The sequence below is a fragment of the Clavelina lepadiformis genome, chromosome 2, assembly GCF_947623445.1.
Source record: "Clavelina lepadiformis chromosome 2, kaClaLepa1.1, whole genome shotgun sequence".
Classification (NCBI taxonomy): domain Eukaryota; kingdom Metazoa; phylum Chordata; class Ascidiacea; order Aplousobranchia; family Clavelinidae; genus Clavelina; species Clavelina lepadiformis.
Genome location: NC_135241.1, coordinates 4,409,820 through 4,423,941, shown reverse-complemented (window position 1 = coordinate 4,423,941; position 14,122 = coordinate 4,409,820). Strand labels below are relative to the sequence as shown.

The 14,122-nt window shown below is 35.4% G+C and overlaps 1 protein-coding gene across 5 annotated transcripts; it reads left to right on the top strand.

The window, feature by feature from the left end:
- Positions 1-763: 763 nt before the first annotated feature.
- Positions 764-13,466, top strand: LOC143445136 (AMP deaminase 2-like). Of its 5 annotated transcripts, none has more exons than XM_076944026.1 (22): positions 764-946; positions 2,875-2,950; positions 3,203-3,260; positions 3,448-3,581; positions 5,396-5,641; positions 5,786-5,812; positions 6,612-6,720; positions 6,869-6,991; positions 7,222-7,273; positions 7,531-7,672; positions 7,805-7,894; positions 8,418-8,547; positions 8,834-8,965; positions 9,273-9,355; positions 9,498-9,609; positions 9,900-10,063; positions 10,356-10,482; positions 10,938-11,101; positions 11,402-11,522; positions 12,065-12,238; positions 12,566-12,676; positions 12,745-13,466. In XM_076944026.1, the coding sequence occupies exons 1-22, from the start codon at positions 886-888 to the stop codon at positions 12,931-12,933; spliced, it is 2,625 nt and encodes an 874-aa protein (XP_076800141.1). In that variant the 5' UTR covers positions 764-885; the 3' UTR covers positions 12,934-13,466. The 5 variants fall into 5 exon arrangements, with proteins under 5 accessions (XP_076800141.1, XP_076800139.1, XP_076800140.1 ...); XM_076944024.1 differs by having other exon boundaries at positions 2,845-2,950; XM_076944027.1 differs by lacking the exon at positions 764-946 and adding an exon at positions 1,672-1,961.
- The last annotated feature ends 656 nt before the right edge of the window (positions 13,467-14,122 follow it).

The following is a 14,122-nucleotide window of genomic DNA, read 5'->3' as shown; positions in this document are numbered from 1 at the left end:
AAGTTTCAACAAACGATGCCTCAGCAATACAACAAATAAACATCTCTATGCAACGACAATGCTCTGGCGTAATTGACATGACACTATTATATACTTGTGATGCAATTGTAAATGGACATCGAGTCAAGGCCACTTGCTTAAATTTGTCGAAGTGCAAGGTTAGGCCGGTTAGGGTATTGCATTCTTGCTTCTCATCACTGCTCTGTTCTGTTGTTACAGCGTTGTTGGTATGTGGTAATTGAAGTTTAAATTCATTAGGCCTATTCCTACTGTGGTTTATTTGTAAGCACAGTAAAATTATGTGCAGAAAAAAACACCATGGGTGTATGGCATTACAGTGTCATGGTTGCATGTTGACTGGCTGGGAAAGTTTTTGATGAAAACTCTTTGTGAAGAGAAAAATATTTTGGCGTAATGGCCTGCACTTTTGCATCAATACTTCTGTTTATGAAGTCGTATTTATCTATTAGCTGTCAGTAAACTAGGTATGCAGATATACTTGTCATTTTCATATGTTCTTAGTTTAATAAGGAAATTGTGGATTGTTTTACTACCGAATGACCCTTTCTCTTTGCATAATGATGAAGCACATCTAGCTAGTTATAGATAATCAGGCAATTATAAACAATCTTTGAAAACTGATATAGGAAGGCGACTGTTTACGTAAACAAAGTATTTTCAAAAATAATGACAGGTCGATAATTAATATTTGATGTTTTATTTTCTGTGTGTAAATACTAAATGAAAATGTGTAACAGCTGTTTTGTATTTGAAAGGATGAGCTATTGTATCACAAATTCATTTTAAAGAACTTTAGCTGTAAAATTCATGGTGAATGATTGCTTGCCTAAGACTTTCGTTGAATTTTCATGAAGTAGAATAATCATGAGCACTGATGAAAACAGCAATAATTCTACTGCCAGCAATGGATTGCAAGACAATACAGGTTTGCATGCTTAATTTATTTTACTCTAAGCCTGAGTTTTGCCAGTTTACAAGTGCCATGTTATTCATGTACTTACCGTATGTAGAAATGTATGAAATTAAATACATTGACGGCACAAGTTACCAAGATATTGTAAAATATTTATAAGAGTTAGTTTAGAAAGGGATTCTGGCTCTATAGTAAACATAGATCATTCACATTCAGTCTTGTTTATACATTAGAACTCATTGCACAATGCTTTCTGTAATATTGACTATCAGACAAATAAGGGTATACTTGCAAATGAAATGTCACACACACTGGTTTGGATGTAAACTGATAATACCCTTGAGTGCTTAGTGTTTTTGAAGTTGTTCAACTTGTTTTATTACTTTACAATATTTTCTTACTTCATTGTTGTTCAATTTATTGTCCGTATTTGCACAAGTTCTTTATCAATTTCAATAGCCTACATAATTTATTGCATCAAAAGAAAATGTTTTAAATTTGGAAGTTGGTTTTATTTGATTGCCAAACAATGTTTACAGAGCGTTTGTTATAGTACCCAGAGACCCACCGCCACTGATATTGCAAACTAAGCAGTCTAGGAAAACCTGAAGTGACAATCAATAAAACTTGTTGTTCAGCCTGAGGCACTTCTATAATGACCTATTGGACATTTTTCTTCATATTTAAGAACGCTTTTTTTATTAGTTGTTCAGTGATGCAGGTAAGGTCAGGATGCTAATAGTTATTGGTACAAAGGAGATTCATCTTCACCACAACAAAGCATTCTTTTAACATGTCATATGCCCGACATTCTGCTATTTACTTTTGTAAATGAAGTATGTTGTGGTGACGTTTGCTACTATGACTCACATAATTTGTTTGATACTTGATCAGCAATGATATGCTTAAAAAAGATTAGGATGGAGAAATGGATTTATTGTTATTTCCTTCTACTTGAGATGTGTGACATCATAGTGTGAAGTAGCTATGAGCCCTCAATGCACAGCTTCTTACTTAAGCTTAATAGGCAAGTATTTCCTTGGGCAATTTGAAGTCTTTTTCATCACGATCTTCGCCATTAATTTGTCATTAGGTTGAAACTTGCTTGTGCTTGTTTGCGTTAATTTTTAGCCTACAGGTCATGTGTGACTTAGTAAAGTGTGTATAGACTATAGTCGGCAGGAATGTTGTTTTTGCTGGTGTCGGGAAGTCTCAAATCTGAATTACAAGTTATGAACAGCTCATTAGTCTGATAATAGGACTTAAGACCATGAGGTTAAAAATATTAAAAGAAAGATGATTAAAATATTTTATCATGATGTAATTTTGACATGCGTAAGCAACGATGTTAGGATTGTCCTAACAGTGCAAACATTCCATTCTGGTTAAATTTCAACATGCCGCCTGTTTGTGAAACAAGTGATCGTTGTTCATGTTTGTGTTGAAATAGTTGCAAAATTTCACAATGTTTGCAAAGGTGAAGGATTTAGTTTCAAAAGTGATGTGCTTGTCTTGTGGTCACAATTAACTTTTCATCGGCAATGGAGTTAGTTGAAATTTGTAGATCTTTATTTAAGAAATTTGAAAGAATTTTGTGTTTTTATTGATGTGTTATTAATCTTTTGTTTGTTGATATTTTATAGTAGCCCCTTTTTATGTTTTATTTGAGATTGTCAAATTGGGCTATTTGTGAAATTGATGTTGTTTGTTGATTTCCCCAAAGTGAAATTTAAAACAGAATTGTCTAACAAAATTTAATGTAAATTGGTTTTATTTTTGTAAAAAATAATAGTTTTACAGCTTTTTTTTATTTTAACAATTTTTTCAATTCAATTTCCACTGCAGGAGTTTATATATTTTTTATGACACAACTTTTTGTTTACTTTCAAATTACACTATTTAAATTACAGATAAAAATAAAACTTGCGTTTTTTTACAAGAAACGGACAAGCTTAAGATTGTAACAGAAAAGGAAACAAAGAACTCAACAAAAAGCCCATCCAAAACTTTTTCAAGGTAAATAAAGTTTAATATATATTTTTTAAGCAATTTGAATTTTCAAGCAGTTTGAAATTAATAACATGCAATAGGCTCTATATGATATTATATCGTACAAACGTACATATTGCATAACTCATTTCTTTGAATATCATGAGTTTGTTCTTTCTGTGTTTAGTCAGTATTTATTCAACTACCAGTAAGTTGTCATCAATAGATTATGTTGGAATTTTTTTGGTCAATGGCGTTTATGCAAATATTCAATTTTAGAGCATCGTTCAAGAGAAACAATCCAGAAGAAATGAATGCCATAAATAAAATGGCCGAAGTAAGCCCAAAAATGTTTTCAAGTTAACAGTTTTCATTTTCAACATTTCGCATTCCTTGTAAAAGTCAGTGTTTACAGGGTACATGCAATTAATAGAAAGAAACGATAAAATTTATTTAATTTTTTAAAGGGAACAATCATGTGAAATTTTATTTATCTGAACTTCGGTTTATTTGGATTGTTTTAGCATCTGTTTTCTGAGGACATTGCAGGCTGTGGTGACCTTAACACGTCCTGTGAGTTTACTGATGAAATTCCCATCTTGCAGCATGAGGAAAAGCGTCACTTGGTGGATCGTCAGATTTCACAAGATATTGGAAGGTATGCTAATTACTTAAACGTTGATATGCTCCTGATTCCAGAACCTTGCATCAATTGGCTTTGCCAAAATCAAGCCTTTGTAGAGTGGAGTGTTGATAAACGTACAAGTACTAACCCAGATGTGTTTGACTGGTGTGATTTATCAGCATTTTAAGTAGGAGGCACTTGTATAGCATAGAAATATCTATCTGAAGGGTTGTTCCACAACGAAAATTGTTCGGGTTTGTGAGAACAGAAATATCATGTTGCATGACACAATGAATCTCAAACATATTCAAATGAGCTTCAAATAAGAAATTTTCGTCAATCTTTTACTCTGGAATTGATCAATACAACATAATGCAATTTCTTCATGATTTACTTTGTGTCAAAAATATAAAATTTAACGGCGATTTTGAAGCTAAATGTTAAATAACATTTGTTATGAGGAATGTTGTCCCTGCTTTACCTAAACCACCTAACTAGGTTACCATCTCATATCAAAGTTGTTACATTTATATATACTTTTAGTCTTCAAGTTTGACAGTGTTAGTATTTATGTTTGCTCCTATCTTGCACTCAGGTATTATGCTTCTGTAAACTTGTTCTAGCTTGCTTTGTGTCGGCCTACTTTTAATGATGTGTTTTTATCATAGTTAACTAAGTTCTGTTGTGCAGTTTTATGCCTTAGTAGAGACGGGTAATTGTTTTTGTTAATTTAAATTGCTAAATTTTGTGTGATATTAGCAACAACGTAATACACTGTGACCTCTGTCTTCAATGGTAAATTGGTAATTATAAACTGTCTCATATGTTCTGTCCTTTTGGATGTGTAGAAAGTAGTTTGTACCATTGTACCAGTTCTGTTGAAGGTTGGTGTAGAAGGTTATTTGTTTTGTTTAACTATCTTTAAGATTGACTGAAAATGAATGAATGAATGAATGGCCATACGTGTTGCAGCTCACGGTAGTATTAAAGAGTTGATAGGCCTTTTAAGAAATCTTCATACATTTTTTGATCTCTGTCATGCTGTGACGTACTTATTACACAAATGTGGTTGATGTCTTTTAAAATGATTTTTAATTATACTTCACATTTGGCAAATTGTATTCAAAAACAAGAAACACGTAGATTGACACATAGTCAGTCCTATATAGTTTAGCTTTAGTAATCACTTTACATAAATATGAAGTTGTGGCAGTCATTTTAGTCTGAAACATTGCAATCATCAATATAATATTTACGTTAATACTATGTTATTTTTTCTTGCAATATATATATCTTTTTGTCATATGTTCGTGACAAATGTATGTGACTGACATTAGTATTTTTGGATGGAAGTCGTTTATGTTATATAGCTGTGCTTTCTAGTCGTTGCAAATGTGGTAGTATTAAAATTTTTTGTCAGTTTGTCTTAGGAGAATGTAGTGCTGAATTTCATCTATTTTGAAATGGTTTTAGTTACTACTTACAATTTTTTCTTGTTAATGGCTAATTAGATCTTTATATTTGTGATATTTAGTTGCTTTTACCATAGATTTTAGGATATATTTTTCTTCTAGATCATCTTGATCACGGCTAAATGCCAACTAATCAAATTTGGATAAGTGTTTTTTAGCTATATAAATGATTTGTAGAACTTGTAGTTTCACTAACTGTAGTTTTTGTTTTGTTTTTCATGTGCTACTTCATTGGGATTTGCGCTTAACCAATACTTGCATTTTTTAATCTGTCATGCTTTTTGCTTATATTTCTGTGCTTTTCTTTTGCCTCTCTGCTGGTTATCTGCATTTTTCATGAAAAATTTCACTCATTTCACTCATTACTCTCACAAGCACAAACTCAAAAAATTGGAAAACACTGCAACGCACTCTGCAAGTAGTGCATAATTTAAATTTGAAAAAAATTGATGAAGACCACCCAGCAGAAGAGAAGTCAAATGCTCTCGACCTCCCAAAGAAGATGGACTCGCTTTCGGTCACTGATGCTGTGAAGGATGATAATGCCCCATCCTGTAATTACTATCCTCATAAGGCATCTTTGACCTCTCAGCATATGTTGCCCTTGCCTGTATTAAAAGAGTAAGTTACGTTCAATATTTGTTTTTTCAACATTATTTTAATGAACATTTTTTTGCATTACAAACACCACCGAGGTAAAGATTTGTGAGTTTTGCTGAATATACTCCCGAAGTAAAGTAGCCTACTAATTTACTGATTTTACAGATTGATGCAGACCCCAGAGTTTGAAAGGTAGCCTGGTAGTTTTTGTCTAAATGACCATTAATTTGTAAATAAAGTAGCAGATCCAGTCTTGTTACTGCTCTTGTTGCATCATTGCTCACATTACATGCTTTCACATTATCACTTTCAATACCAGCGTTGTTATAAGCTGGTTTGGCTAATATTAGGATGACATGTTTTTACCGGCTTGTGAGTTTTCATCCGCTATAGCATTGCCGTTGCATATAACCTGCATGTCTTTTAACTTGTTTGATTTTTTAGATTTGTAACTAGTGTGTTCATGATTGATTACGGTCGATTTGATCAATATTGGTTTCAATTGTTTCCTGTTCGTGGAGTGTGTTTAAATAATATTTATCTTGGCACAATTTATAAAGATTAAACCAATCCAAGAACTTAAATATTGTTTTGCTGTATATAGACATATCGATAAACTGTTATGGCCAGTAAATCTTAGTGGTACCGGTATTCTAACTTAAGTATCATAATTAAGCAACAAAATTTCAGTGCTATGTGACAGTTCACCCATTAGAAGATTATTTTGCAAAAGTTTTCTGCATATCTTGACTCTAGATGTGAAGTACTTTTTAGGGCATGATTACCACATTGCATATCCACTGTATGTTCACAAAAGGCCATGACTGCGTTAATGGTAAAAATATGATATTTAAAGGATTGATAATGCATAAAGTCTTCCCCCAAAGCGGATATTTTGCTGAGTACAACTTGCAGATTTTTAGTAATAATACCACCATTTTGTATGGCCATTTGACAACAGTTATTAAACCATTTCGTGGTTTATTTTTAGCAAATTGAAGGTTGGAGAGCAAAGTGTTGCAAGCGAACTCAATGGGATGGGTCAGTTTGTACCCACCGACTTCCATCGGATTGAAATCTCTGGTGATGAAATCGCTGGTGTAAGTGATAATAATAACAGCATTCTTCTACCTAAATCACTAAGGATGTACCTTATTCACCGCATTTAGTAAAAGTATTCTTTAAAACTTCACCGACATCAAAAGTCGTTTTCTACACTACATCAACTATGAATGGAATATGATACAGGTTCCTTTGCAAGACTTGGAAGATGCGTCTGAACACTTAACAGACGCCATGCTCATACGGGAGAAGTATGTGGAAATGGCAGAACACAAGCTATTCTCGACAACTGCCAGATATCTCAGAATGGTGTATTATGTTAATGTTGTTAAATAGAATATTTATTTATTTTTTGTCAGACACTGTTTTCATCAAAGACTTGAGGTTGAATAAGCGGACATTATTTTGTTGATTCGAAAGATTAGTAACAAACCGTATAAAATAAATCTAATTGTCGTAAGTACAGTAACAAAGATAGTATTAACTATTTTTTCGAAAAATTTTGTTTAGTTAAACTTTTGTTGTATAAATATTTTCAGGTTGATGGAAAAGATCACATTCCAGTTAACTTTGAAGGGGCCATAAGTGAAGGTTATTTGAAAATCAATAAATATCAAATTTATTTGTAGTAGTACCACAACTTTTTAAATCACAACCAACAAGCATGAGATGATTCTATAGTTATTTTCAGTTAAACTGATTAAAAATCACATTATTATGCATGATGGAGAAAAATGCCATTTTAAATAAGAAATCAAAATCTTTGTTATCTGTGACAGTAATAGCGACAGGGATATTCAAACTTAATTTCCCGCTTGACCATCGCTGAAGCAATTGTTTTTTTCTAGATGCACCATATCATCATCCAGCGCAAACAGCCAATCCGTACCACAACGTCTCATCAAGCAAAATGCCTCAAGACTCTAACATGAAAATTGAAATGCTCAATGGAGTGTTTCGTGTTTACCATGATGCAGAGCATTTAGAAAAGTGAATAGTCTATTTATCTTGTGGTCAATTGTGTCTGTGAAGCTGTGCATGGGTTGTTCTTTTCTATGCTATGTTCGATGCATGCAAACTTGTTCAACTTGCTCTTTCTAATCACCCATCCATTCATTGCAGGGGTGAACCTTTTGACTTGCCATATCCTGATTTGGAAACCTTTATTCAAGATTCGAACAGAATAATGGCAATGATTGTCAATGGCCCGTTGTAAGTAAATTAACAGGAATAACCGTGACCAATTGCTTTATCATTTCCAACGTTCAGCCATGTTCATATACTGTATACTATATTGTCGTGAATTATATATATTAAATGTGTTATGCGAACTGAAATCAAATGTGAACACTGCGAAGGTAGATGTATGCTATAGCAATTTCCTGTTTACCAGATTGCATTCGCTACACATTACACAGCACACGTATTCTTCTCCCGATCGCTCTGTCTATAATCTATATAAAACATTTTGCTTAACTAGGTGGTTATTGAATGCACAACGTGTGGCACAGACTTTATTAGAATTCTGCATAGTAAGCAATGTATTTCCTACCCAGCTGCTGCAATTACTTAGCAGTTGTTGTTTGTTTTATGATGATTTATAAAGTAAATTCCCGTAGCCTTCGCCATGTGAACCAGCGCTTAGAGACTTGTTTTGTAATTTCCCCTGCCAGCTGCTTGGATAGCATCGCCATCAAATGTATTTACTGTGTAATAACGAGTTTTTTTGCTTTAGGAAAACCTTCTGTTATCGGCGCCTGTCGTTCCTTTCTTCCAAGTTTCAACTTCACGCTCTTTTAAACGAAACAAAAGAACTTGCTTCGCAAAAAGAAGTTCCTCATCGTGACTTTTATAACTGCAGAAAGGTAATTATGATCGTTATGTTTAACCGATATTTAGCTAATATCTTGCAACAGGAGATACGGATAAATTCAATGGTACATTGGTAGACGGTAGTTAGTCACACGAGAATGGTCCCGGAAATTTAGTCACAATTTGTGCTAAGAAAAGGAATCACAAAAAATGAAAGTGCTGTAAGAAAAATGTATCCCCTCGCTCGCTTAATTAAAGCGGTAAAAACTTAATCAGGCCCAGCTTGTCTAAACAAAATTAGTAAACCCCGAAAATTGCAACCGATTCTTTCTCGCTCAGGTTGACACGCACATCCACGCGTCATCATGTATGAATCAAAAACATCTCCTCAGATTCATGAAAAAGACAATGAAAATGGAGTCGCCGGACATCGTCTATTCCAGCGAGGGCAAGGACTACACATTGCAGGAGGTATAACCAAATGATCGGACATCAGTTATTAATTGGTCGTTTTTGTGCAACGTTCACTTGCAAACAGGGAGTGTTTGCTGTTATTGTATGTCACGACTTCCTGCACGTAGTTACGTTATTGCACACTTTAATTTTGCTGTTGATTTTGTGCTGACAGTAAATAGGCCTAAGCCCACACTTCCACCAACGACACATAAAATACAACGTTGTGTTATGTACAAAAAATAAACATCATGCTTTTCAATACTTCCTGCTCACTCGACTGCTGTGTGGTGTCCACATTGTCAAAACTTTTCTGCATTTGCAGGTCTTTGAGTCGTTAAACCTCTCTGCATATGACTTGAGCGTGGACAGCTTGGATGTACATGCTGACCGTAATCTTTTCCATAGGTATGTTACGTTTGTAATTTGGCCTGATGATTACTTACATGCTTGTATGATTTCATGTATCCAGAACACGGCCAGACCAGAAGAAAAGAAAGAAAATATTGTCATAAGTTTTGTGTTACTAGTTATTCTTTTTCACTTGCAGATTTGACAAGTTCAACTCCAAGTACAACCCAATCGGTCAGAGCATCCTGCGCGAAATTTACATAAAAACCGACAACCGGGCTGGTGGGAAGTTTTTCGCTCACGTCATAAGGGTGCTTGATTTTATTTTGCATTTCTTGTCATGTCTAAAGAAACGAATTTTCAATTTGCTTTCATACAAACGCTTTATATCTTGTTTTTTTAACTTCTGCTTCTTATTAAAATTAATGTAGTTAAAGATATAGCTGAACGTTCAATACTTTTTACTAAAAACATATGAAATACCAGTTAAATTGTTGAAAAACGAATTTCTTCTTTACTGTTCTGCCCGAAAACATTCGTAAAAACGCTGCACTATCTAAGTGTCAGACCGTTCTCATTATTACCATTCTGTCTTCTCCAGGAGGTGATGGACGACCTGGAGGAGAGCAAATACCAACAAGCTGAGCTTCGTCTTTCAGTCTATGGGAGGTCACCCAGTGAATGGGAAAAGCTGGCACAGTGGGCAGTCAGTCATGAAGTGTACAGCGACAACGTGAGATGGTTGATACAGATCCCGAGATTATTGTGAGTAACGTTGGGACGAGGTTAGCTAACTTTTTGGTATTGTTACTTGGTCTTGGTCTTGGTTGAAGTAGAGCAGCTATGTATACAAAGAATCGCCAAGGATTCGAATCCTTCTGATAATCTATTTGTAACGGTTAGTTACCATAGCGCCGTTGCTATAAATGTCATTTTAGAAAGTAGAACAAAATGCATGGTAGAGCAAGTGTTCGTTACGACTATAATTTTCAATTAAAACACAGTATCTATTCGCATGCAGTAGTTTTGTTCATCAAAAAAATTCTTATGTTTTTAGCGACATCTACCGTTCCAAAGGTTCGCTTGACAACTTTGCTCAGCTGTTAGACAATCTATTCCGACCACTTTTCGAAGCGACCCTCTACCCACAAAAACATCCGGAAATGCACGCATTCCTTCAGCACGTATGTGGCACAATATAAGTAATGTATGACGTCTGTATCGGTGCCATGAGAGTTAAGAGACTCTTGAAACACGTTGTCAATGGACATGTTGGCGCGAGAATACTCGAAGAACGTTGTACTGGTTGCGATAGCATTGACAAAGCCAGTTTGTATCATGTATAGTTTTACTCATTATTATTACTTTCTTTTCGGTTTTAAAACATCGCGCTTCAACAATGATGTTTGCCTGTGACTTGTGACCTTACGTAGGGTTTCTTAATGACCATTTTCTCTTATCCTCGTTGAGCTGTATTGAACTCATATGCACCAAACGAATGTGATTATCTGGGTTTATAAAAGCGGCTTTTTGTAGATAAGTGGTTCACTGTCATATACTTGACCTACAGTAGTGGTCACATCAATGTTACTGGCGATTGAATCTTATTTCAAGAACTGAAAAGAAATGCTTTCATCAGGTAACTGGTTTCGATTCGGTCGATGACGAATCAAAACCCGAACATCACGTGTTCACGATGCAGTCGGCTCTTCCACAGGATTGGACGGCCAAAGAGAACCCGCCCTACTCTTATTACATCTATTACATGTACGCTAACATGGTCACTCTCAACCAACTACGCAGGTGAGCGAGCAGCTTGTCACAACATCTGTTGCTTCTACCGTCTCTGCGTTTGACTTCGTTGCTTTTTTGCGTGCCATCAAATTTTTGACTCTGAATATTTTGGCGTTTGTTGTGTTGTACGTTACATCCACTTAAATTTATTGCTCAGTTGAAGTTTTGATCTGAAATGATTACATTTGTGGGAGGTTTTCCTCACATTGACTTTATTTACTGGTTTAAACGACGAACAAGTTTACTGGAAATGCATTACTCAAACAAAAATCTTAACAGTCCACGATTAAACCTTTATTTCCAACCCAGGGAACGTGGAATGAACCTGTTTAACCTCCGACCCCACTGTGGAGAGGCCGGACCTGCCCACCACTTGGTGACAGCATATATTCTTGCTGACAACATCAGTCATGGGTTGCTGCTACGCAAGGTGAATTCTCGATGACGTTTAAGCTGATTTTACTGCTAGTACGTCATCATCAAGTTTGGTTCATGCAACGATTGTTTTCCGTTTTGGAAATGAAAAATGACGCTGATATTGCATTAAACTCATAGCGGGAAACGATTAATTTTTATAATTTCATGATTTAAACAAGGGTTCTCAAATTTTTTTTTATTTATCACAAAGCAATCAATTTTTCATCATCAAGTTTACCCCCTCCAAATAAACATGTACATGCGATGTTTGGACATTACGTACTTAGAAGGGTTAAATTCTCTAAAGCAACAAAATGCAACACTTGGCGTGGAAATGCTATTTGTAACATTTAAATCAGCAAAATTTACTACCGTTTAGATTTAATTTAGCCCTGACATAAAATATTCGAACCCTCTTATACTAATCAAAGCGTAGACCGGAGCGCTATACTCTGCCAATTTATGCACTTAACAGTAATCTTCCCACCGTCATGTTGTGCTAAGCCTACAGCTCATGTACTGTAAAGGTCAAGCCACTTGATTTCATGTTCCCAGGTCCCCGTTCTCCAGTATTTGTACTACCTGCATCAAATCGGAATTGCCATGTCACCCCTCAGCAATAATGGTCTCTTCCTCAGTTACCATAGAAATCCGCTTCCGGATTACCTTGCGCGGGGATTGTGCGTTTCTCTCTCCACCGATGACCCACTTCAATTTCATTTCACCAAGGTTTCTTTTATATTGTTACTTTAATATCAAGTTCTGAGAATAAGTTAATCGCCTATGTCACTTTTGTGGCTTCCTAGCAAGAGTTGAAAGTGAGACTTTGTTTAACTAAGATCATGTTTGTCGAAGAAAGACGGCTTCCTGTTCAAACATTAACGTAGAATTTATTTTTTCTCGAAATAACTTTTCTTCAACGAAAATCACTAAAAGTAGAAATTTTTTCGAAACCAAACCAAATCATCCATTCGTTTTAAAAACCACAAATTTTATTTGGAAACATAACACATCGACCACGTCAACTGGTGTATGACGTAGTTGTTGATGTCACAGGAACCGCTGATGGAGGAATACAGCATCGCTGCTCAAGTGTGGAAGCTTAGCTCGTGCGATATGAGCGAGCTGGCTCGGAACAGCGTTTTTATGAGCGGTTTTCCGCATGAGGTATTCATTCTGACCTCTTTTATTCAGCAATAATGAACACATTGTTACGTGACAATTATTTCGCGCAGTTCAAACAATACTGGTTGGGACCACGCTATTTGGATGAAGGACCGGACGGAAATGACATCAGACGTACAAACGTACCAGATATTCGGGTCTCCTACAGACACGAAACTCTTCAGGCCGAGCTTAATCTAATACTAGGCCCCATACTTGCAAACCAAACGAAATCTTCAAGTGACGTTGGAAGTCTTTAACCGAAGTTTTTTCTCCGTTACGCCTCAAAAGCTGTTCACTGCATAAGATGTTGTTGCGCCTGCTACTATATCTTTAACCTGTAAATTTATTTTCGTAATTGTCTATTTATCAAGCAAATGCTCATATCGGTTGCTAATTTCTCTCCGTTTTTTCTGTCGCTTTTTACGTGCTTTGCTAATTTGTGAGGTAGCGCATTTGAATGCCAAAGCAGTATTATTAGTTTTCTGTGTACAGTTGTTCACTGCTTATAGAACACACGTCACTGACAGAATTTACATCACATTTATTATACCCATAACGCTCTTATTACATTCGTATGCATCACATGTAACAAGCAGATGAAATGGCGACGCTTGGCGTAATCGCATGGTTTGCACGGTTTAATTTATGGTGATTTAATTTTCATTTTCTCTGTAGCTATTTTGATTGACAAAATGTTTTTTGTAACTTCAAACGTATTCGTCGATACTAAATATTTCAAAATGGCATTTTCTTTTCATTCAGTGTTTAAAAATACATTATATACAGCTAGCTTTAAGTAAAGAGTTTGGACAAAGCAGTTACGGCAACGACTAAGCGACTTTTGAAGCATGATGTTTTTGAAATACACACACAAAGTTTATAACTTGGACCAAGTGGTATTGTACAAGTCGGTCTACAATATCTTAATATTGTCAAGTAATGTGACAAGAACATCGCACCCCGAGTGGACGAGCCGTTCGCTGAAGCATGATCGGCATTTGAGGACATGAAATTATTTCAAAGTAACCGTGCGGTTGCAACTCAACTATTACGAAAACAATTTCAGCAGACAACCTGGCATAGATTGCTTGCTGCGTTGGATGTGATTCACGGTGTTCTTATTTCCGGATTGAATTCTCATGAAAATTCTAGGCCTAGTACATCAGAACGTTTTTCTTGGTGTTTCGCGAATACTGACCGCTATGTAATTCTAGGCTACCAAAATCTTTAATAACATCACTCCATACAATTGCTGTGTAGGTAGTTCTAATCACTCATCTATATTCTATAACATGAAATAGCAGTATATTGAAAGCGAACAACTTTTGTTTAACAAAAAATGTCAAGAATAATTGTTTGCGTTCATTGTAAACATAGATTCTATTGCATAAACTCATTGGACATTGACAACACAAGTCTGGGATAGTAGGCTACGTTTCATCAAAC

Excerpts from the sequence above, each read along its gene's own strand:
- LOC143445136 (XM_076944024.1), top strand. The coding sequence starts at position 886 with ATGAGCACTGATGAAAACAGCAATAATTCTACTGCCAGCAATGGATTG. Across the intron at positions 3,582-5,395 it reads ATTTCACAAGATATTGGAAG|CACAAACTCAAAAAATTGGA; the intron begins GTATGCTAATTA and ends TACTCTCACAAG. Across the intron at positions 11,523-12,064 it reads ATGGGTTGCTGCTACGCAAG|GTCCCCGTTCTCCAGTATTT; the intron begins GTGAATTCTCGA and ends TCATGTTCCCAG.